Consider the following 26,580-nt stretch of genomic DNA (forward strand, 5'->3'; position numbering starts at 1 on the left):
ATGCACAAGAGCAAACTTTTCTTTCCAAACAGGTCATATCACCTTAATTTATTCAGGGATGGAACAATATAACAACAACTATACTTAAGGGGCAGTGAGTTCTAATCTGCAAAGCTAATAAAGATATTTTCAATCTGTACTGTGGTAAAAAGAATCATGAGACAAAATGTTTCAACAGTAACTTCTTTCTCTACTAACCAATTAAGGTAGCATAAATCCGATGCAAACATATTCGTTGATTGAACATGAAAACAAATGGATATCACAAAAAATTAAGATGCTGAGGACCATAGGGACCAGAACTGGGGAAGATACAACCGGTGGACTTCATTTCCCCAAATCTTGACACATCAGACATTGCTTTTGTCACCTAGTAACTTGAGGTGTATATTCTTAAGTATGGAGCTATCTTAAGAAAGTTAGTTTAGACGTACTGTCCGGGACAGAACTTACTTACTAAAAGTAGGGTCGCCACTCGATCGTTGAAAACTCCTACACATATAGAATATTGGCACCGTCGTAATAGACTATCATAATAATGTTTGGGGGAGTTACGCCGTTTAAAGATATGGTTGAGCTGACCCTAAATCATAACAGGTGTTGGATGGGCCACGGCTCATAATTATACATACACAACTTACAGTTTGGATCACCTATCGTCTGGGTACACACTCTCATACACAACAATGTAATTAGTGATATATTGTCATGATAGCCAAGTACTGATTTTTTTTTTAGTAGCCAGGGAGTGTGCATTTAGTTAGCACAATATAATTCGTATGAATGACGCGTAAAGAGAGAACAAACCCATTTAAAGTTAAATCCATTGAGATGTATACTTATTCCCATTCTTTGACCAGTTTGTTTGGCAGATAATTGATGTATTTGAAGGTTTTCTTTTTCTGCCTGAATCTCTAGCGGAGGTACTGAGATCTCATGTGAAGAATAAACAAAATGGCATTTTCTTCCAAAAAAATATAATTTATTTGAGAATCATAAATATGAAATACAGAATGTTCTCTACATTTCTTTTTTTCTTTCCAACACTTGTTATGGATTATACTAACAACTTGTTTAACTCGACTAACGGACAACACAATACATACATTCAATTTTAATTTTCTTCCATCTTTGCTTTGCCCAATGTCTTGGCCATATATATATATACAGGACGTTAATGAACTAGACCGACAAACTGAAACAGATGATACCTCACATCAAAATAAGGAAAAAAGGTTCATATAGGCCAGTGATGAGAAGTGCATAGTTTTAGAGCTAGGGCTGTCCAAAATCGTGCGAAAATAACTTTGGAGACGAATATCTCCAAAACTATTACCCATTGAGCTAAGGTGGATTGTTATTGTTTTAGACTTATAATCTGCTCTATCAAAAAATGTACGATTCGTAATCCTTCAGTGGTAGCGGAAGGGAGTTCCCTACCGGATTGGGGGTCCTTCATATTCCGTTAGGAAAGGTAAGTCCGATTCATGACAGATGGAATAACGTCCCAGCTGGTAACAAAAAGTTGTTGACACACCATCGATATCTTGAACAGAATCAATATGGCGAAATATTTATTTTTCTCTGCGTCGTTGCATAACTACAGCAGGGACTGAATGTAATGAATAAATTGGAATTAAATAAAATCATTCATGACCCACAAGCATGGCCTGTATGCTAAAAGGGACATACATTAATAATATCTGTGCTTCATAATTTAGGAATTGGTGCAGTGAGGATTTGCGATAAAATGAGAGCATTCTTCGTAAAATGAAAACAAAAACAAAAATGAGAACAATTGATACATTGTTCTTCATTACAAACTCAATTGATGGTGGATATGAAGTGGGACCCCTTGCTATATAAGTGCACACTCTTTCTCCCCTCCCACATAGCGAACCACAGATTATTGACAACATATGGGAGGTGTTGATAGAAAAGCAACAATATTGGTTATGTAACGCAAAAAGCGAAAAATGCTAGGAAGGTAGATATCTCGAAAAGAATCTTCCAGCTCGCACGAAGTGAGTTTGTGGTGGACAAACACTATGTACGTGGGTTTTCTCGGGGTTCTTCTATTTCCTCCCACTTCCTTCATACCACTATTTCATTCATTTCTAATCACAACCGTCTCCTTTATCCTATCCGGCATATAGGTGAGACGCAAAACTTAAAGATTTCATTTTATTTTATCGAGAAGAGTTGGTAACTTATCCTCCCAGATTTGTATTAAACGAATTAAGATTCTACAGTGGTTTCTTAAACTAAAGGACAGGGGAATGATTGAAGAAATATTAAAAGAGTTGAGGAAATGAGAACATGTTAGACGATAAAACCACGAAGAAACCCATGAACACTTCTGAAAAGATATCTGCGCATTGTTATTAGTTTTTTTTTTCAGAAAAAAATCGTTTCGGGGGCACACAATATTCGGAGGAGCAATATTATTTCCACACGGTACTATTGTATTTATTATTGTATTATAGATGTATTATTTTGATCTCCTCCGGGGAGCAGTGAACTCAAAAACATGTCTGGAAGAAACTCTGCTTATGACAAATTTATTTGTTAGAGAAAGGTCATTCGGTGGTTCCGTCTCGTATACGTTTATCAGGAGTAACATTTGTTACTGTTGATAGATATTAGCGAGATTCCTTTGGCATGTGATAGAACTGTGGAAAGTGCTTCCCTCTACGAACTTTCCTGGAGGTGTATCTTGCTTCCGCTCTTCATTCGATGTTGGAAGGTAAGCTGGTCTACAGCAAAATGTTCATAATCGAATTTAAAGTCTATATTGTATAGTAAAAAGGCACTATAAATCTAAATTATGTTGAAGTTGATATTAGTGATTGGTTTGTCAGTTCCCTGAAACAGTTAAAATGTGTTTGAGAAGGGATTATGAGAATCATAGTGTTTAATATTATTTGCGTCAAACTATATATCTTTGGTTCGTGAATGAAGCTTATTAGGACTCTATATTAAAGGAAGAACTTTGGCATGTACATCTTTTCTTATATTTAATGCATGGACCATAGTCATTCAGACTGGGAAAGTATATTTTTATACTTATGTGCTCCCATTTTCAAGATAGTCCATTTACTCTTTATTTTTCGAATATTCATGGAGATTGTAATTGAGTGTATTGATTTGACATTCTTACAATAGTTTGGCTTTATTCATTTTTACGCTTGAAATATAAAGTTGTTATCTTTATAGTTTTGTTGAGAAATAATGTTTAATTTTGAAACCATACCTAACGAAATAAACAGCACTAATTGAAATGAAATCTTTGAGTCTTACGTCCCACGTTTATGCCGGTTAGGCTAAAGGAGACGGTGATGATGAGTAATGAATGAAAATGATGGAATGAAGAAAGTGGGAGGAAACGGGAGAACCCCGAGAAAACCCACGCACACGGTGTTTGTTCACCACAAAGTTCACTTGGCGGGGGCTGGGACCGAACCCGGGACCCCAAGCACCAGAGGTGAACGCTCTACCACTGAGCCACCGCGGTCCCCAAACAGCACTAATTGTTCTATTCGTTACATATCTTACACATTTTGTTATCATAGGCGTTACAGCATGTCGGTGTCCAACAGCAGAAGTTCCTTGGCCAAGTTTTCCACGTTGTAGGTAATAATAGGAAGTAGTAGTAGCATTCGCATGATCGTATCCTATACCAAAGGGGAGATATTCGCGATAAAAAAGGGATTTTTAAAAAAGAAAATCCCCTTTCCCACTTTGAGGGGAAATTCCCCGCATTTGGTATACTTAGGGAAATTTTACGTACGGAGTTGGAAACACTGCTTTAGTAGAAACAAAACGGGGTATGAACCATGATCCTACGATAAATAGTCTTGACGCAATAGATGATTGAGTGAAAGTCTACAAAGTAACTCAAAAATCCATAATTTAAAAGGGGTAAACGAAATATTACACCAATACAATATATTGTAAGTAGAAACTAAATCTTCCTAAGAGATGTGAAAAATGTAAATGCATTAAAACGATAAAGAAACAAAAATATTGAAAGCCTCTTACTGGTCAAGGCTAGCACGCGCGCCCATGCTAGAGATAACGAACATTTGAACTAATTGCGGGATTTCGGATTGCATTTTAAATTACGGCTTCACTATTCACCTAGTCTCAGTGCTCAAAGGTACATACAGGCAATCAAAAAAAAAAAAAAAAAAAAAAAAGGAACGCACTATCATATGTAAGGAAGCAAACTAACGTTCAAAGGAATAGTTGCTAAATGTATCAATTCAGAGAAATTAATAGTCTCTTACTGCTTTTTACGGACTGCACTTGAGTTTTACATGTTATGTTGCGCAATAAATAAGTAATTGTTCAACAATTTAGCAAATATTAAAGGGCTTTCAAACGCAGTGTTTTCTTCACACCTCCAGTTATTACACCAAATGTCTAAACAGCGTGTAAATGGATTACCTATTAACGTAATATTAACAAAAATAATAGACAACGTGAGAATACATTGAATTTACTTATTTCTAACGTGGTTATTTAATCGGTGCTGAGAAAGGGTTCTGCGTTTCATAAAATTGCTCATTTAAAAGTAAGATATAATATGGGAAACACTACCACTTAAATTTTTTTAAGTTTATTGCTATCTATTTTCAGCAAATATTTGAAAATGGAAAAAATGGTAGTCTAATTACCCTTTAAATATTATTACGACCAACAATGTGGTTTTTGCATACGAAAGTTTTGAAGTCGGAAATTGAAATTAAGGACCTCAGCGCATCGGAACCTTCTGCACCGAGGTCACACACGCTTGGTAGTAGACCAGCGTCGAAGGATATGTTATAGTGGGTTCATTTTTTATTTACTATTATAGTTAGTGTAATACAAAGCACATATTACTTATATTTAACTTTTCGTGAAACACATAACCAAAAACTTGTACAGATATATACGTAATCTTAATATACAGCTGCATTTTAATCCTTCTTTTCTGCTGCAAGCAAACCATAATATTGGAAGTCTTTGCTATCTACATGGGAAAAAGTATTACGTAGAATACGTATAAACTACAATACATAAAAGTCTACGAGATATAGAGTTTAATTGCATAATTCCCAATAGGGTCATTCCATTCAAGTGGACTAGTTTTCAAAAAAAGTTCCCAGTCCATCATCTCCGATTCGTTTCAAATTTTGCACAAATGTTACCTGACACCAACAATAACCAATGGTCAAATTTAAGTTGAAGATCTGTATTGGTTGCAATAGTACGGCGTTTTCAAAATGGCTCCTGTCTCAGTAACAACGAGTAGCAAACATCTCCCATTTTCACGTGCCTGCCATTTTGAACTGAAAGCTCTGATAACCTTCAAAATCTGTTTCCTAGGAGTCAACTTTTACAGTAGATGAAGGTCAGTTAGTCACAAATTCCTTTGGTGATTCAGAACTTGTATAATAAATTAAGAAATTTGGCTAAAAAGTGTGTGCACGTTTCATGTGTGCCATATTTAGAACCCCATAAAGTTGGATGAAGTCAAGTCAGTAGATTGATATTTGAAAGAGAGAAACCATAACATACGTACTTCAGAATAGATAAAACATTTAGTCTTTAGCGCATATGGTTTAAGGGATATGTGGCCTTAGAAATGGAATATGTGAAAAATGGACCTTTTTGGTACCCAAAAATGGCCATGTTGACAACCTTACACCAACTTGTGACCATAACCAATGCAAAGAACATGTCTTGGTATATTTAGGAATAAATTTTGGTGTTGGTAACTTCTTTGGTTTTTGGATGGTTGTAAGTTATATTCTAAATCAATTTACAAAATCACCACAGGCTTAATTTGTATAGTATGTCTATGCAAGTAGTAATTTTATTGAACATTTGCTCTTTGTTATCAAGTTACATTAAGAATTTTTTCTTACAAATAATATGGCCATATCAAGAGATATTGGTCTACTAGATTGTACTATATAGGCGAAAATGAAGGCTCTGCATGCCAAAGAAAAAGTTTTCTAGAAGTTGTGGGTTTATAAAGTGTGCAGACTTTACAGAAGAAAATAAATAATTATTAATTATGTGAACAGGGTATGAAATACTACCAGATGATGCATTTATACGTCTTCACCATGAACACCTGCTACTGGTTAAATACGAAGACCTACAACTCCACTGTTGCAACCCGTTCGATTACCATTAATAAACACAACCCCCCCCCCAAAAAAAAAATCACTACGAGTCATTGATACAAAAACAGCTGTTATGTTAAAAGAAAGAAGTGGGATGGATATTAAACCAGAACAAGCTGTGTGCAGGTTGTAGGAAAATAAACTTTCAATAGATTGTGTAGATTTATAGTAATCAAACGGGTTGCAACAGTGAAGTTGTAGGTCTTCGTATTTAACCAGGAGCAGGTGTTCATGGTGAAGACATATAAATACATTATCTCGTAGTACTTCATACCCTGTTCGCATAATTAATAATTATTTATGTTCTTCTGTAAAGTCTGCGCACTTTATAAACCCACAACTTCTAGAATTTTTTTTTCTGTGGCATACAGAGCCTTCACTTTTGCCTATATAGCACAATCTAATAGACCGATATCTCTTGATGTGACCATGTTCTCTGTAAGAAAAAATTCTTAATGTAACTTGATCACAAAGAGTAAATGTTCAATAAAATTACTACTTGGATAGACATACTATACAAATTAAGCCTGCGGTGATCTTGTAAATTGACCTAGAATATAACTTACAACCATCCAAAAACCAAACAAGGTACCAACGCCAAAATTCAATCCTGACTATATCAAGATATGCTCTTTGCATTGGTTATGGTCACAAGTTGGTGCAAGGTTGTCAACATGGCCATTTTTGGGTACCAAAAAGATCAATTTTTCACATACTTCCATTTTTTTCCCATTTCCAGGGCCACATATCCCTTAAAACATATGCGCTAAAGACTAAATGTTTTATCTATTCTAAAGTACGTATATTATGGTTTCTCCCTTTCAAGTATCAATCTACTGACTTGAAATCATCCAATTTTATGGGGTCTAAATATGGCACACGTGAAACGTGTAAACACTTTTTAGCCAAATTTCTTAATTTATTATACAAGTTCTGAATCACCAAGGGAATTTGTGACCAACTGACCTTCATCTACTGTAAAAGTTCTCCCAGGAAACAAATTTTGAAGGTCATCAGAGCTTTCAGTTCAAAATGGCAGGCACTTCAAAATTGGAGAAGTCGTTTGCTACTCGTTGTTACTGAGACAGGGTCCATTTTGAAAACGCCGTACTATTGCAACCAATACAGATGTTAAACTCAAATTTGACCATGTTTCATTATTGGTATCAGGTGGTATTATGCAAAATTTCAAACAAATCGGAGATGATGAAGTGGGGACCATTGGTCTACTTCACATGGAATGACCCAATAGCAAGATGTGCAAAGTATATGAATATATGTCCTTTCAAACTAGATTTTCGACTAAATCTTAGGGTCATCTCATTCCACCAATTGCTTTTCATTCTGAGATGGTTGAATATTAGAATTGTTAAATTTTATCAGAAGATATACAAGCATACTTCACAACTGATACTCATGCACTATATTCTCCAATCAGATGTAATATATGTCTTACACTGACATTATAATTTACATTTTTAAGCTGTTCTTTCTTTTCATAACAGCAGCATAGCTCTTCCCATGCAATGAATAACGGAGCGTAACAAACTAAGTTCTGAAGCTTATGGTTCTTGGCCTGAGAAAATGTAATACCCAAGTTAAAAAATCTTTGCAAATAAAATAACAAAATATAACCATTTACCTCAACAAGCTGTTGCTCATCTACTAGTCATTATAACCTTCAATGTTCTGTAATTTAAACATTTTCGACACTTGGTAGTTTATCCAATGTATGTGCCAAGATATGCTTTTCCAAAGACGACTTCCTTAAGTACCCACTTCCACAGAGGTGGCAGTGAAAAAGTTTTTTGTTTGAATGTAACAATTCGTGCATTTCGAAATTTGTTTTATTTGCAAACGTTTTTCCACACACATGGCAACAGTAATTTTTCTTACCTGTGTGTGTTTGCATATGGTATTTTAAGGATACCTCCTTGTACTGTTGGCCACACACTTCGCAACAATACCGTTCCTCATCTGTGTGACCTAATATATGTTTCTTTAACCATGATTTTGTAGAAAACCCTTTGTTACACTTACCACAACTATATAGTGTTTCAGACGTGTGAGTTAAAACGTGTGAAGTCAAATTTGATTTAAGGGCGAAGGACTTTCCACACTGCAAACAGCAGTAAGGCTTCTCTCCAGTATGTGATCTCGTGTGCCTTTCTAACTCACATGGTGTTGGGAATGCTTTTTCGCACAATTTGCAAAAGTAACGTTTCTTATCTGTAAGCGCTAAGTCTTTAACTATAAGAGATTTTTCGCTAAAATCGTTGGAACAATCCTTAGAAAGAACATTCTTTGATTTATGAATTAATGTGTGTCGCATGAAACGGGATTTGAGACCAAATCCTTTTCCACACTCACGGCACCAAAAATTTATTTGACCTGTGTGCGTAAACATGTGGTCTTTAAAATTAGTTTTTTGCATGAAACCTCTTCCACATACCTGACAAAAATAGGAATTCTCCCCCATATGCCTTGACAAATGAATTTTTAAATATGGCTTTTTATTGAATCCTTTTCCACACTTCTCACAGAAGAAAATCTTCCCCTCTTGGTGTATCAACTTGTGGCTTCTTAAATTTTGTTTCGAAGTGAACCCTCTTCCACATTCGGAACAACAGTAAGGTTTCTCACCTATATGAGTTAATATATGTTCTTTTACGTAATGTTTCGTAGTAAATTTCTTGGAACATAATTCGCAAGTAAAGGGCCTTTCACCTGAATGTGTCAGCAAGTGAATTTTCAGATACGCTATTGTGCTGAATGCTTTTCCACATTGATTACAATAGTGACGATTTTCACCTGAGTGGATTAACTTATGCTTATTCAAATTACATTTTCGATTAAATCCCTTACCACAGACTGGACAGCAATGTTTTTCATTTGAGTGGCATTGCATATGCGATTTCAAAGCATATTTATTTGAAAAGGTTTTGGAACATATCTTGCAACAGTGTTCTGTAGGTACCTCTGTCAAAGAGAATCCTTGACTCAAAACTTGACGACATTCCTGACAATACTGAGAAATTCCAGTTGTATGTTTTAAGATGCTCGTTTTGAAGTTTGATTCTTGCCTCAACTTCTTTCCACATTTCTTGCAATAGTGGCTTAAGATGTCCACATGATTAAATACTGCTTTTTGTAAAGTATTCGTATTGGGTTTAGCTAGAAGCCCATAATTTTGTACCCTGTAACGCAAATTGGAATAAATGGATCAACAATCGAAAATATATAAATGCTACAGGTTCATTAATATATTGGTAACTAGAACACCAAATACATATTTACTAACGGAGCTATTATTGCATTTGTGTACTGAATCACATTTACAAGACGCAAGTGCTTATGTACTTATAAAATTCTGACGGACACAAACATCAAATATTTACGTTACAGTTCACGACACATACAATATATATATATATATATATATATATATATATATATATATATATATATATATATATATATATATTGAGAATAGTTGTTAGAAACATTGAATATTTGTTTCAATTGTTAGCTATGTAAAATGTTCACCATTTTACCACTTAAAATTTAAGGATATCCCTTTTTGGAACTTTAATATTTAAGTCCAAAATACTTCCCAATATCTCAACTTTCAATTTGGCGGTAGTTGTTTGACAGGTGTAGTAGCTTATTGCTAGTAACATATGAAACCAATATATTGTGCCGTACATAGGTCCTTAACCAGGTAATGACGAGTGCTTTGGAACGAAACAGAGTGTGAGAATTAATTGTGTCATATCTATGGTTCGGTGCGAAGAAACGAAGTTGTGAACCAAAGTTTAAGAAAAACTCAAGTTATTAATATAAATTACGCCCAAGTTTATTGACTTATCATAAAAGAAATACCAAAGACGTATTGAAACGAAAAAAAAACGCAGAACTTTGTATGCCGAGGCAAAGAAACCTAACGTAAACACTGAAGGTAAATCAATTACCGTGTAGTGGTCATCGTTCAGTGGTCACACACGTGGACATAGGTTTTATTATCTCCGAATATTTGAATGCACGCTCGTTTCAATATTTGAACCGTCAAAACTAGAGGAATAATAATAAACTAATAATAATAAATATCTACTAGAAGATTAACCCTGCAATACGCGCGCGGATTTTTGTGACATGGATAGTCGCGCGGGCTACCACTGTAGCCCATTTGTTCTTATTTTATTATACTGGCTATCTTTGTTAATATTTCCTAAGATATATGTTTATTTTGAAACCTATGTATATACAAAGAAGACCAACACCATTCATTTTTTAAAAGTAATACACGAATAAGACTGTAAAAGTTACTTGTATTTAGCTATAAATGTAATAATCTGGAGTATCTTAAAATTTCTTGTATCATAAACATATGTCAGAATTCTTTAAAGCAATAGGCATAGTATCATTTTACAAAAAAATCACAAACAAAGCGTACAAATAAACGTATTATCCACAAAACGTATACTGTTTCAGCGATTTTTTTTTTATGATTTCTTGCTGTCGAAGTTTGATTACAATTTTGCATAATTATACATATGCTATTTACACTCGTATGTTTTACTTTTTCTGTTTTCCAAATCATGTCCCTCTAAACATGTTCTGCACACGAGTGATAAGTCGTCAATCCACACTTTGCTTCAAGTATTGACCACTCATCAAATGCATCAAAATGCCAATAATGACACGTATTTCAGTCTCATCTGTAAGTTTTGGATCACGGTTACGTAAAAATATCTTTCTAAAACTGTGAATGTAAATATTAGTACAATCAACTTTAAGTCTCAAAATATTTTCATCTAATAGCAGTTCTAGACATTCAAGTTGCGACAACGCAGCCTCACCTTTAGGTCCTGGAAAACGAAGCACAATATTATGAGTACGAGTGTGAATATTACCAGTAGGAGTGTCTTTCTTTCATTTAAAATTGTCATTCGCTACATAATAACTTACCTCAGAATTGTATTTACTACAACTATCACCAACAAGTGTCAGCCATCCCAGCCGCGCGGAATTCTCAGTCACATCTGAATTTTCACTAACTAATTCTGTGTCTGAAAAATGCATTTGTTCGGTCTCAAAATGTTCTCCACTATCACTAACGCCATCCAGAAATGGCTTACTTCTTTAGTATTTTAGTTACAATTAAAGAAGTAAATAGAAATTCAGCTCTCCAACGATTACTAAAATAGTATATTACTACGGAAGTAATTTACTAAAGTCGTCCAGACTAAAGAAGTAAGAGTTACTACAAGAGTAATTTACACTAGTTTGGTGCTCGCCATTCTAAAATCGTCAGCAGCAGTTTTTCGATCTCGGGAAAACGCATGATGTGATGTTTTCTTTCACGCTTATAAGTGACGAAATCCTGAAATATACCCTTTACGAAATACATATCATCACACGATATTCCGTACATAAAGAAACATGGAGATGCTGGTTTGTAACACTTCCGACTTCCCTTCGAAGCACTGGATGTGCATTGTTAAAGCTTAACTTCAGCCTACTTTGGACCCTTACTGAAATCAGGTATATCTGAAAACTATTCAAAACACATCTGATAATTACAACCTGTAAGAAATCCCTTCTATACCTATTGACAATTGATGAAATATGCATTTTTGGATTACGCAAGCGTGGTTTCTCCTACACTGATAAGAATAACCATACACAGTTTCTCGAATTCGAAATAGAGCCTCTTGAAATTTGGTTTTCTCGCGACTTTGGACAGCCCTAGCTCTTAAACTATGCACTTTTCGCCATAGGTCCATATGAACTTTTTCTCTTATTTTGATGTGAGGAATCACCCGTTACAGTTTGTCGGTAGAGTTTATTAACACTGTATTAATATATATATATATATATATATATATATATATATATATATATCATTGCTTCTCAACAGCACTCTAACAGATCTGCTTAAAGGAACTGTATCGATTTACTAATTTATATATATCTTAACTAAAGAAACTTAGATTTCCACATAGAAAGCATATGTCTCAATCGGAAATAGCATATTTAGTTATTATGAGGAACTTTCAAGTGGTCGATTGTAGTCTATGAATTGATAAACATTTCTAGAGAAGTGGATGGTGATGAGATTTTTTTTAAAATTGATGATGCTCATGGAGATATGTATTGATCGATTATAACTTCATGAACTAAGATATTAGTACTACTTAACGTAACAACCGCAAACATTTCTTAGATATATATATATTCGGATAGCTTCTTCATTTCACTACCTTGGAAAGATATAATTTGGTATTCGTGAGTGCTTGGTTTAGACTTATACTATATTACTTGCCACCACTGATTCTGAAATTACTGTTTCACTGAGATGTTGATGCATAACTGTCTTTTCACCCAAATTCACAAATTTTAACAGCATTGAATGTTACGTATAAACAAATATTGTACTATGAATTGATAAAATAAGCAAACATATAAATAATTAAAAAAACTCAAACACCCCGAATAGCAATTCCAACAATCTACTAGTAGGTAGGGACTGGGAAAATCACGTAGAATCGGAAAACACAGGGTTAACTTTACATTTCTTTACTTATTTCAAATATTTCATAATGATTAATTATATATGTTTAATCGTAACATTATAAAATCCTGTAAATGAAATGAAATCTGTAAGTTTTACGTCCCACGAATATGCCGGTTAGGCTAAAGGAGACGGTGATGATGAGAAATGAAGGAAATAGTGGAATAAAGAAAGTTGGAGGAAACGGGAGAACCCCAAGAAAACCCACGAGCACGGTGTTTGTCCACCACAAACTCCACACGGCGCGAGCTGGGATCGAACCAGGGACCATAAGCACAGGAGGTGAACGCTCTACTACTGAGCCACCGCGCCCCCCTATAAATCCCTCTAATCATGTAACATATCACAATTCAGTTTTACGGTTTAACCCATTTTCATTCATTACAGTCCCAATGCATACAACTAATTTATATAGAATGCCCTTCGGTGCTAGGAAGCTTAACTTTATTATATTTCTTAAAACATCTTCGGGTGAATAAATTATTAAAACTAGGCGGGAGAGCAATTGTCAATATGTAAAGAGGGTATTCCTTACAGGTTGTAATTCTCAGATATGTTTTGATTAGTAGGGAAGTGAGTAAAAAGAAAAGATAATAGTATTTGTAAGATACATAGATTTCTCTAAATATATCCAAATGTATTACAAACTGTAAATATAACGAGAGATAACAACATCAGGGTGTATACGGTGATTCTTCCTATACTGAATAGGTATTTGCACTCAGCTCAACGAGAAAATATGATATCAGTTATGTCGCAGGAAACCGAAAAAATAATAAAAAATATCATGTGTATTGAAATCTTAACTTGCCTCTGAATAATCCAGCTCGCTACAATCCAGAAATACAACCGAAGAATGTAGCAGAAAGGCTTGAAAAGTAGTCACTGAGTATATACAATCTGTGTACACTACCAACCAAAACACAAGCAGCTAGAAAGATGTTAACGACTACTACCAAATAAAGCTCAAACTTTTATGTCGGTATATTAACATGTTTGGGGAAAATGGCGGGGGCAGGGAATATTAAAATAAAGAAATAGGTAGAACAAGAAACAGTTAGGATTAGAATAAAACTCAGGCGGAGTTAGTTGAGAGTAAACGAAAACTGCGAATCGTTCTTTTTCTCTAAAACAAACTTCTTAGCAACTACTTTAAATGTGAAATGTACTTTTCCTCCTATTCCAAAAATATTGCTAGCATAAATTTAGACAATTTCCCAACTCGTAGCTCTCGTTACTTCTCAAAAGGTGTATAAGTTTTAGGGTATGAAGAAGAAGTAAGAAAGGGACATTGTTAGTTTCTCACGCTAACAAAAAGAAGCGTTTAAACATTCGGTGAATATCTAAACTACTTCATAAACTCCGAAAGAATACCGCCCCTGAATCTCGGGCGGATTGAAAATGTCCCGACATGACTGCAGGAATTGCTGTGTCAAAGCATGGGAAACCAAGAGAAAACGCCCTAGGCGCTAGCCTTAGGTCCCGCGCGGCCATAGTCGCTGTAATATGCCAAAAACGTTCATGTCGGTTACGGCCGATTAGATCGGAGGGGTGGTTTGCCTACTTAAGTTTGAAATATTCTAAAAATTAAAAAATCGTGGTAGTTTTAAATGTCCGTAGAAGACAGAAAAATACTAAATCACTGACTCCCATCTAAGAAAATAATAAGGGAAAATAATTCAAAATTCCGATATTTTGGGAAAGAAAAACTGCCAAAATGAGGTGACAAAACATGCTCGCCACTGACGTGCGCCGCGTTTCTAAAATGTAAGAGGAAATATATGCCAAAGGAGCGGCTTGTTATTTTACAGTAGTAGGAAGTCAATAATAAAAGTTCCAACATAGTCTCTATGGATTTTCTCCCCGCACTTAACAGATTCAGAAAGTACGAAAGTAAAATCTCAGAAAACAACAAACATTGCATCCTAGGAAATCAGCACACACACACACACATGCATACAACACGTTTTCTACTGCACGACAGACACACACAACGCAAGTTTGCCACTTGAAACAATGTTTAGTTTTAAGGGGTAAAATATTTCCTTGCCGTTGGGCAGCAACAAATACTTAAATGTAGATTATAACTTTCATGAAACAGTTTTAGTTGAAGTACTATCAGCATCAATGAAATGCTATCATTCAGTTGTGTATAAGCAACGTAGTACGGTAAAAAAAATCCATATACATGAAGTGTATTAAGGTATACTGATGAGAAACTACTTTGACCCTATATCTGAACAATAAGCAGTTGTTTCATTACGAAAGTTCACTATTATGCTGTTGGTTTCTATCCAAAGTCAAATTCTCCTTCACTGACACTTTTAACCTAATCCAACCAAGTAACTTTTCACTTCCAACACGTACTGAATTCTTCAATTTAGTTAGCAGCAAATAGTTATCGCAAGGCGCCGAAATATCACACGCACTCACCATTATGCATGTACTTATTTTAACCGTGGCCTATTCTCAAATAAAATAATACGGGGCCATTTATCAATATACTTATAAATTATCATTGGTGTTGGGCCAAGATATTTTAATGTCTAAAATCTCTTACTCGTCGATAAAATATTTGTATGTATATTTATTTATTATCATTATGTTACGTTATAGCCACAAACACAGTCAAACACAATTTGACTTTACTCACTTTTACATGTGTGGACCACTTGCAAAAACATTTACGCCACGAAACAACACTCTTAATTAACTAAAATAAATATATAAGTGAGTAAAGGTTAGCCAGGTGAGTGACATGGTTAGCAATTACAACATGAAAACGCGCACTCACTTTTCTGTAGTCTCGAAATAACTGGGTTTGCTAGCATTCCTTTCTTAAATTTAATAGCGAATGTATACCTTTTCTACACTCACTTTCCTTTACTAACACACTTCTAACACGTTAAGATTAAACCCCCTACTTCAAATCAACAACAGCATAATACATCAAAATGAAGAACTTCGTGGTTCAAAATAGCCTAAGACCACTATTTTTCTTAAAGCATATAACAACCGCATATCATCAGCTACTCATCATGCTCGTCGCAAAAGTTTGATGAAAAAATTTCTATTAAAGACAAAACACTAACATTGAGCGAAGGCTAAAAGCAGGCACCCGTCAGCACAGCAAACAACGATCATACATACATTGTACCCAACAATAAATTTTGCACATTCACACGTATATTATATTTTCACTAAATGAATGCTACGGACTAAATTGAATTTACAGAATTATTAGAACACTCGCGGCATAAATATTTCATTCTCAAAATGGTTTAAAAGAAATGAGGTTAAACAAAAGAAAATAAATAAATAAATAAATAAATACTCTACATATCATGGACCTGACCTTGAGCTTTACTACGACTAAATCATACAATACATTAAATTAAAATCAACAAGTATGCGTTTTCCGGTGTGATACTTACCTACTGTGGATTGTTAAAATATATGTTTGGAAATATCACTGTTTGCAAAGCAATGGACAATTTCTACATCAAGTGGAGGGGGAATATTGATAAAGATAATTATAAAATTACATCTTATTCTTTTAGGACATCTGCAAAGACCATTCAAGGGTTTCTGGCAAATGCCTCACCGAAAGAACTACATTTTTGTACCCGGTTGGGCTACTCTTACTTATCCTGACATTAAGTCAATGTTTAAAACGACACAAAATTTGCACCGGACTGCCATGATAAAAGAACAATACTACGTTATATAGAAGAATTGACAAACTGTTATCTTTATCAGGTAAAGGTATACGCAATAACTTTTTCACTATTTCTTTTCGCTGCTGGAAAATTCTCAATTTATGATTTAACGATAGATAATTCATTTACTGCAAGCATGGCTGCCCACATGACTATTGTTGTTACTTTCGATTCTTAATTTCTGTTTCTCAATATTCAAACTCTTGATGTCGGCCTATTTCACTTAATTATTATTGTTTCATACCACAGTTAATCTTCTGTCTTAGTTCTTGAGACGTAGCATTAATAATATATATGTTTTTATTTATTTCCTTACATCAGTTGCCCCTGCTGCGCTGACACAGGTTCTTCAAGATTATAACGCTAACATAACAGATTATAGCGGTCTTTTTTCACTATCATCCAATTGTTTTTGACAAAAGGACATCAGAACCTATAGTAATCGAGTTAGAGATGGGGATGATAGAAGAGAACTACAGGGAACCGTTCTACGCCTACGATTGGATGAGATGATCCGTATTTCTATAAATTATTTTCTTTCTTTCCCGTGATTTATATAATTTGTTTATAGCCATTTACTTTACTTAAATAGAAAGTTTAATGTCGAAGGTAAAGAGATGAGAGTAAAATAACGTGGTCATTGCAGAAGCAGTGGCTGAGGAAGAAAGTAAAGAGGGAATCTTTTTAAACAGTAAATTTAACAGGGATAAAGAAAGATTTAAGTATAATTATAAAAATATTTTAGATTGATACAACCAAATAGTAATATGGTTCAATTTTATTTAAAAACAGACACGGTATTGCCATTTTTCAGAATATCCATACATATTTTGGAAAAGTTGCCAAAGATATGTAATGGTTACATTTTAGGTCAAGGTTTTATGAATCTGTTGTTTCACTTTTGAATGTAATTACGATTACCAATGCTTGTTTCTCTATACATCTTAGTGAGAACACGTTAAGAACAATACAACATACAACTTTTTTCCGCTTAGGTTTGTTTCGGTTAAGCGATTGAAACTAAAACGAAATGAAATATGCGTTTAATATCCTGCGATTATGCGTGTTAGGTTAAGGGAGACCATGACTAAAACAAGTGAATTATGATGGACGAATTGGTGGAATGAAAAAAGTGAGAGGGAACTGGAATGTCAAGAGGAAACCCAAGAGCACGATGTTGCCCACCTCAAGCTTACTTGTCTTGGGAACGCAGTACCCCATGCATCAGATAGTTCAGTGGTCGGGGTCCCGGGTTAGATTTCCGTTGGGAAAACCTTTGAAATTTTAGTTGCCCTCGATGTATTTTTGTTCGTGTCCCTGTCGTTCAAGATTACAAGACAAGTACCAGAGATACTTGCGGTGAATAAAAAAAAAGTGGCCTCAAACACAAGGTTCCAGTTAAGGGTTCGAATTACTCTCAAGACCACTTTGTCTTTCATGTCCTTGCGTGCTTGTATGTTTTTTGTTTTGTTTTGTTTTCTAATTTAGATTCGAATTCTCTAGACTATAGTATTTCATCATGATCGAAATCAGACCGTTTCGTTGTTGTCATAAACGTGCCCGATTTCCTACATACACGAGTGTTTTTGACTCTTACTTAACAGAGCAGTCTTAGGGAAGTGGCGTAATTATTAGTTTCGTAATTTAGGGGTCATGGCTTTGATTGCCGCTCAGGTAATTAAAGAAATTTTTATCGTTTACAGTATTGATACTTCTGACGTATAACTTGAAAAATACTAAATTTCTCTCGGTCTTACAAGTTAAAGAGTTGAAACGACTTCCTTTATAGGGGATATACTAATAAAATGACGTCACAGATCTACAATCTTGAATCGTACTTATTGATGAATACGTAATGGTCATCCTTAGAGCCTAGTATGAGTCAAAAATATGTCTGCAACGTTACTGTTTCCTAGCAATTCTTCCGAACTTCTTCAACTATTACTACTACTGCTAGAAATAATAATATCTTCGTTTGTCATTTAGAGCACGTTCAATATATATTCTCAATCAAAATATGTAAATAGGAACTATTATATTTTATATTCTTATATATATATATATATTTAAAATATCAATATAGCGCATAGATAATCCAAAGTATTTTACCCTAAGAAAGGGTGTTAATATGTATGATGATGAAGAAAAACGCTACTTAGTTTCTGTTAAGGCATCCGAAGTCTCGATCTTCATATTGTCCAGGAGCTAACAGGTGCTTTTTCCCCCTTCTTTCCTTCCGGACATTAATTCTTCCAAAGTATCTCTCATAAGGGAGTTCATCCTTAGACAAGGTAGAAACCAATTTCTTTTCCTTTTTCCTATCAATTTTAGTATGCTTATTTGCATTTATTTCAGTCTAATTTCACCCATCCAAAAGTCATTGATTATTATAGAGACTTTTAACCAAAAAGTCTTCAAAGTATTTGTACTGATCTAAAAGGAAACAAACATGCAATATAGAAAGTAAACATCAATTTTAATATCAAATTAATATATTTGCAATTTCCATATTTAAAAAATATTACACTTTTACATATTCCATCATATCTTCGTTTTGAAAAATTAATATAACACCTGAGACCAAGTTACGAACTCTCGATCTTAAATTTTCGTAAATTCTTTATGAAGACTAAGCGCTTCAACAAGCTTGGCTACTGGCGGCACATATACTTCTTGCAACTAGTGACAAGATAGAGAATGATGGGCAAAGGTAATTCCCTCCGTATAGATCTGCGGGAATTGTGACAGATCTAGGCTTACTTTATGGACTTAGTCTCTGCATAAGTTTCCAACCTTATGTGAACAGGAGTATACCATTGAAACAGGCTCTAAATAACCACAATCTTGTGGGGAAAAAATGAAAAAATAAAATCTTTGAGTTTTACGTTCTACGATTATGCCAACAAAGCTAAACGAGACGGTGATGATGAAATAGTGATTGAAATGATGGAATGAAGTTGGGGGGAACTGGAAGAACTCCGAGAAAAGACACGCACAGGGTGCTTCTCCACCACAAAGTTCACTTGGCACGAGCTGGGATCGAACCAGAGACACAATCTTGTTGGAATAAAACGTAATATTTAAATCTCAAATCTACAGTAATAATATAGTATATAATAATAATAATAATAATAATAATAATAATAATAATAATATTGAAGACAAAGTCCGTACCAGGACAGACTGTACTAGTCTGTAAAATCACCCTTAACATTCGACGATGTTATGCATCAATTGACCAAGCACCATTTTGCGATATTAAACCCCATTCAAATTTCATGCAGAAAATAGGGTTACTGAACCCACAAAAGCCCTAAGAAAAATTGTTTTCACGTTTTACGTTCCATGGCTATGCCGGCTAAGCTAAATGAGCCGTTGATGACAAGAATGAAGGAAATAGTAGAATGAAGAAAGTCGAAGAAGACAGAACACCCAGAAAAGCTACACACACGGCGTTTGTCTAGCACAATGCTCACTGGGCGGCGGCTGGGATAAATCCAGGGACACTGGCTCCAGAGCTGAGCAGGCTACAACATCCATAAAGAAAGCGTTTAAACTTTTTGGAACAGCGTGAACCATTTAATTCACAAAATATCACTAATAATAATAATAATAATAATAATAATAATAATAATAATAATAATAATAATAATGATAATAAATAACAATGGTAACAAAATTTTTAAAGCTGCCGTAAATTTATGCAAAATTTACAGAAAAGTCGGGATTTTGGGGAGGGGGTTGGACCTCCAGAACACACCTCTGCAACTACCGAAATATTAAACGAAAGCGTTCCACTAAAGTTACAAGTAGGAAGTATTCCACTGTACATTCTACGGAAAATAACTGTAATCAAAATAACTGAATATCACTGAAAAGGAAGGTATATAATAAGCTGACATCTAGAATATGCAGAAATAGTTATAAAAGCTGTGCTACAAAAATACCTAAACAGATCATAATAAATTCGATGCGCTCCGCAATACAATGTAACAAAGTAGCGTATAAGATTCCTTCTACAGAGCAATTCTTACTAAAAGAAAGAACATTACTACCTCGGGAATTAAGATAAGACTAGAAATGTTTACGATACTTTGCGTCTCGTCCCGATTCTCATCTCCAAAGCGAGACGTAAATTTGGGTTAGCTTTGTCCCGTCTCGAATGTAAAATGTTAAATCGTCTCGATTTGATTTTGTTTGTTCTGGTTTAGAAACGAGACGAGAAATTCCTCTTCTCGTGGGTAACACTAAACAAAATCGAAATATTCTTGCCATAGGTCACGTTTCTGCTTGTAATGATATGACCTGAGCGATAATAAGCCCCTAACTTTCAACCTTCTACGAGATAATAATAATTATTATTAGTTTATTATTATTTCTGTAGATTTGATAGCTCAAGTACCGATACATGCGAATATTCAAACATCTGAAGATAATAGATCGTGTGTTATCACCGATCTTTCACCACCAAAATCTTAAAAGTAATAAAATACTTGCCTGTCGAGGATCCCATCACAGGATCTTCAGATTACTATTGAGCGCCTTGACCGCTGAACCACGATCACTACACGGTAAATGATTTGTCTTTACTGTGTCCACGTTAGATATCTTTGCCTCACCTTACAATGTTCTATGTTATTTTTCTTCATTTCAAGACGTCTTTATATTTCTCTTATGATGATATATCAATAATCTTTGGCATAGTTTATTTACTAACTTGAGTTGTTCTTAAGCCTTTGGTTTACAATTTTGTGTCTTCTTCACACCAAACTACAGATATGACAGACTTAGTTATCATATACTATGCATTTGGTTTCAAAGCATTCGCCATCCTGGTCAAGGACTTAAATACGCCACTATGCATTTGGAAAATGAAATGGAATCTTTGAGTTTTACGTCCCACGTTTATGCGGTTAGGCTAAAGGAGACGGTGATGATGAGTAATGAATGAAATGGTGGAATGAAGAAAGTGAGAGGAAACGGGAGAACCCCGAGAAAACCCACGCACACGGTGTTTGTCCACCACAAAGTTCACTTGGCGGGGGCTGGGATCGAACCCAGGACCCCAAGCACCAGAGGTGAATACTATGCATTTGGATTTGTACTCTATAAAACGTATATCTGGTGTAATATTTTGTTCTCTCTTCTTCATATTTACTGTCACTCTTTACATTTCTTTATAATACTTCATTTTACTGTTAGTTCTTACAACTTATTTACACCTTCATTGTTGATTTCATATGCAAATCTACTATGCTTTGTCATTAGACTATTTGGGCCTTATAGAGAGTCGTTTTGACGTATGATTAGCAGGAAACTTATGTTAGTCGAACTGTTTAGTATCGCATTAATCACGTGTCACAACCATTCTGCCATTTAATACTATCGAATAGCTGCCTCTCTTAGCACACTGTAACACATACTTTATAATTCTGTTTATTACCTCACCCTAACTTGCTTTAAACTTACTTCCATTTCCACCCTTTTTCATTTAGATCGTAGGTCCGACGTGTAAAATGTTGCCTTTTAAGAACTGCTTTGTCAAAAACACTTATAAATTCCAATCTAGCTTAACATTTTTTCTTCATTTTACACTCTACTTCCTAGTGTTGTTTGTTTTCCAGTAAATTTTAGACTGCTTTGTTTCAAGTTAACAATTTTTTATATTTCTTTGCTGCCTTTATTTTGTCGCTAATAATTACATTCATACCCGGTCTTCTATATTTCTAACAAACTCCTTTTACTACGTTCATCTTCATCATGCTAATGTTTTTCTCATCGCTATTTATTATTTGTACCATCGCTATATATTTCTACCTATCGAATAAACATTCCTTATGTTCATCTACATCACTCTTCAACTAAAGCATAAATCAATCAAATAATCTTCCCTGCACTATTTTATTTGTAACCATTTCGCTAATTTATAATACCGAAACATTGTACACGTTGCTTCCAATTGTATTTCTAAATTTATTTTCCCTCATAACACATTATTATGATAATTTTATACCTTCGGTGAAAATTTGCAGTTTTACTTGAATTGTGCTGAACATTGAATTACCGTCATTTTCCTTATTATTTGAATTATCAAAATTAGTTGACAGAATAATATACAACGATTTAATACTTAAGTAAACGTAATAGTGGCCACCTGTCACTACGGTTTTTTGAAGAGTAGAAGTACTCGAGCATTTACATTTTCTTACTAAAAAATGCAAGAAACTAAAAAAAAAGGAATTAGGAAACTAGGAAAAAGGAAGCTTGACTAGACCATAATTTATTTACTGAAGAAACCTTAATTGAGTATCTATAGGAGATACATATTACAGATAGACAAAAATATTTCCAAAATAGAAAAAATGTAGATATTAAACATTACATTTTATGTATTGATACTCTTTAAATATATAGGTCAAAATATACACAAACAAGTTATGCATGTAAATTTTTAAATACCCGTTTTGTATGAAATGAAATATTTCAGTTTAATTTTTCGGGATTCTTCTATTCAGAATAAAGGGGACGATGATTAAAGCAAGTGAATGAGTGCATTAGTGAAATGATAATGTGCGATGAAACACGTGGTCTCCAAGTAAATCTACAGAAAAACTGTTGATCAGCACAAACTTGTTTGGCAGCAAATCGAACCATGGACCCCGCGCACCAAATGTAAATGCCCTACCAATTGACCACCCTACCCCCTATTTACTTTGCATATAAGTATCATATTACTGCATCAATTCTGCTTTATACAGACGAATTTCGTACTTTGCACCCCATCCTATGAGAATACTATATGATCTAATATTTTTTAAAACTTATTTCGGACAGCAATTGCTGTTTCGTAACCAGCAGTGTAGAGCACACATTGTAAATTAATAATATATTGGTTAAAATACCTGTATTAGACACTTTTTAGGAACACAGAGCTCACAAACCAGGTGAGTACCGCCTCTCAAGAAATACAAAGAAAGAAAACGTCATAAAATAATAATTTAATCTCAACTTTTAACAATTTCCTTAATAATTTAAAATCAAGCTTTTGTATTTCCATTCACCTAACTACCTATGCCAAAAAATAGGTAAAATGTATAAGTTTATTATTCTTTCTTATATTTTGAAAAACAAAAAAACGAAATTGGCATTAAAATGTTTCTTACTGAACGGTGAAGTACGCCCAGCACTCAGTAAGTGTGCATGCCAAAACTAAATACTTGAGTCTCTCTTCGTTTGATTCTGATAATTGCTTATGGTTCTACTCTAATTTAAAATAAATAAAATACTGAGTATTATTGTGATATTACTACAGACAGAATGTAAAGAAAAATAATAAATGAAACTCAAATAAGGTGAACAAATTTAAACGTACCTAGCTCCCTGAACACCACCATCTATTTCTCCACAATCGCTATCTTGGGAACTATCATCTATGTCTCGAAAATCGCTATCTTGAGGATTATCATCCATTTCTCGATAATCGCTATCTTGAGGACTATCATTTATTACTCGACAATCGCTATCTTGAGGCCTATCGTCTATTTCTTGAGAATCGCTACCTTCACTGTCCTTTTCGGTCTTGTCTTCATTAACGCCAAACTTGCAGTTGTTTGATTCTTTCTCATTAAATTTAAGATCACTTAATTTTGTCCTCAGGAATTCTTTCTTTCTTTGTAAAGGTTTAGCAGGAAAATCAGACACTGACAAAGGCTTGATCAAACATATTGCTTTTGAAGTAAGTTTTCTATCAAGAATAAACTTAGCTTCCTGAAAACTATTATCTATTTCTCTACAATCGCTATCTTGAGGACTATCATCCATTTCCCGATAATAGCTATCCTGAGAACTATCATTTATTTCTTGACAATCGCTATCTTGAGGACTATCATCTATTTCTTGGCAATCAATATCTTCAGTGTACTTTTTGATCTTGTCGCCATTAATGCCAAACTTGCTGTTATTTGATTCCTTCTCATTAAATTTAAGATAACTTAATTTTGTCTCCAAAAATTCCTTGTTACTTCCTAAAAGTTTAGCATTTACAGGTAAATCAGCCATAGATAAAGGCTTGATATAACATATTGCTTTTGAAGTTAGTTTTTTATCTGACATTACATCATTCTTATTACTTTCTATATCAATTTTGAGTTCAGACACCAAAGGTTCTCTTAACCTGGAAAGTTTTATGTCCATATATCGTTCTAATTTACGCTGTGTTGATATTTTGCATTTTGAATGTGAGAAACAACATGGTAAAGCATGATTCTTGTATCTGAGTTGTTTATTATCCTTGTTATACACTTTACATTCGTGATCTTCAAAACTTTCATTTTCTGTTTTCGTTTCTACTTTGATTGAACTAATACTAAAACAATCGAAAGCCATTTACGCAACTGAAGAGTTTTTATCTGTAAGATTTGAGATCTTTATCGGTAGCGGAGGAGTGGAAAATTCTGAAAACATTAAAAGAATGTAATTAATTCTTTCATACATACACTTATTGTACAAAAGAAAACACAATTAAAAAGCTAGCTACTTCATTCAAATAACCTTTGATTACTTATAGTGTTTCATTATTTTAAAGAAGTAAACTATGATAAAGATCGATGAAGTACCTACTTGCATCGTTCTCATGTAACACATGTCCTTTTACAATTATTATACTGCTTACTTTTAAAAATTGATTTAACAAGTCTATAGCAATAACTTCGACTTTATATTCACTAAAGTATTTTCGTAATTTAGACATTAGTCAACCGTTGTTGACATTATACTACATAGATATAAAGTTAGACATGTAACATTAAACCAGCATTAAAAACAAAAATAATTATTTACTAAACTGATGGCACACATAACTACAATGTTTCCACAGAAGGCTCTGAAACGTAATCACCATTTCAAATGTCTTTCCAGTTAATCCGAGGAGAAACAAGAAAACTAACAATTATGAACATTTATTCCCATTTAGGAATGAAGAAGGGATCAACACAAATTTAGTTATTTTATTATGGAGCCTTAAACTTTGATTTCTGTTCGATAGATATGACAACAGTTGATGTTATTTTCTGTTTACGTACTCAAGTTTGGTTCTTTCTAACATGTTTCCAGAATTCTACACAGAACGATCAGCTGAGTGACTTGCAAAAACAGATATTGAACCTCAGATTTCTGCAATTTCGAAGAAAGTAATGACGTAAGAGTGATGACAGAAAACGTTTAGTTAACAAGCGAAACGATAATGATCAGAATAATCTTCTCAATAATCAGGCACCTAATTCCCGTCAAAACAATAAAGGTGATATAGATGGCCAATCTTCCTCAGAAGACTCATCTCGAACACAAACTACTACAAGAACTCAAAAATATCAGATTCATGTTATTGCAGAAATTACATGCTCTGGTCTTTAACAACCCATATATTATTGAAATAAGCAGCCATGAAAAAAGAGTACACACGGTAACTTCAAATATACTAAGAATTCACCTTCAATTCAATTGAGTCTCCTATTAAATATACGTTCTTATGATACTAAATAATAAACTTTATAATCTAATAATATTCCTGGATCCACAAATTTCGCAACAAGCTTGTAAAATTAAGTTTCGTTCATTTACAAAATTTTTTTTCAATCTTTTTCTTAAAAACCTGTTTTGTTTATTATTTTTATTCAGCAATTTCAATTCATTGGTATATCATTATTGTTCATTCCTAGCCATTAAATTTATAGATTGCATAAAATTCAATGTTACTCCCCTCTTAGAAAAAAATTTTTGTCACAATAGGCGTGTTGGCCTATTTCAAATGAAAATGTAAACTTTCTTTTGAGAATATAACATACACATTCACAAATTTTCAGTAAGATACTTCTCATGCGTAACATTCAACAGTTACAAGGACTTGAAATCGCTGTAGTTATTTATGTCTCATTATATTAGATTATTAATTTTGAAAACAGTTATTAATATACTTAGAACATCTTTGACATTGATGTTAGCTATGGTGAGTTTAAGTTCTTGGCAGTTTTCTTTCTTATTCGCGAACACTAACAACGTTAGAAGGAAAAGAAAGATCTTCTTTGTTCGTTAAAATCATTAGAACAAGATGTTC

General features: G+C 34.0%; 1 protein-coding gene across 2 annotated transcripts in view; it reads right to left on the reverse strand.

Moving 5' to 3' along the window:
- Positions 1 to 979: 979 nt before the first annotated feature.
- Positions 980 to 26,580, reverse strand: part of LOC145684246 (uncharacterized) — a 33,732-nt gene continuing 8,131 nt past the window's right edge. The window contains exons 2-3 of one of the 2 annotated variants that reach the window (XM_081756360.1): positions 23,842 to 24,922; positions 980 to 9,373 (exon numbers count right to left, since the gene is read on the reverse strand). In XM_081756360.1, coding sequence (XP_081612486.1) covers positions 7,873 to 9,373; positions 23,842 to 24,854 — 2,514 coding nt within the window. In that variant the 5' untranslated portion in view covers positions 24,855 to 24,922 and the 3' untranslated portion in view covers positions 980 to 7,872. Of the gene's footprint in view, positions 9,374 to 17,241; positions 18,903 to 23,841; positions 24,923 to 26,580 lie in introns of those variants that run through there. The other variant, XM_081756362.1, reaches the window with a different exon arrangement.

This window comes from Thermobia domestica, chromosome 4 (assembly GCF_964235325.1).
Source record: "Thermobia domestica chromosome 4, izTheDome1.hap1.1, whole genome shotgun sequence".
Lineage (NCBI taxonomy): Eukaryota > Metazoa > Arthropoda > Insecta > Zygentoma > Lepismatidae > Thermobia > Thermobia domestica.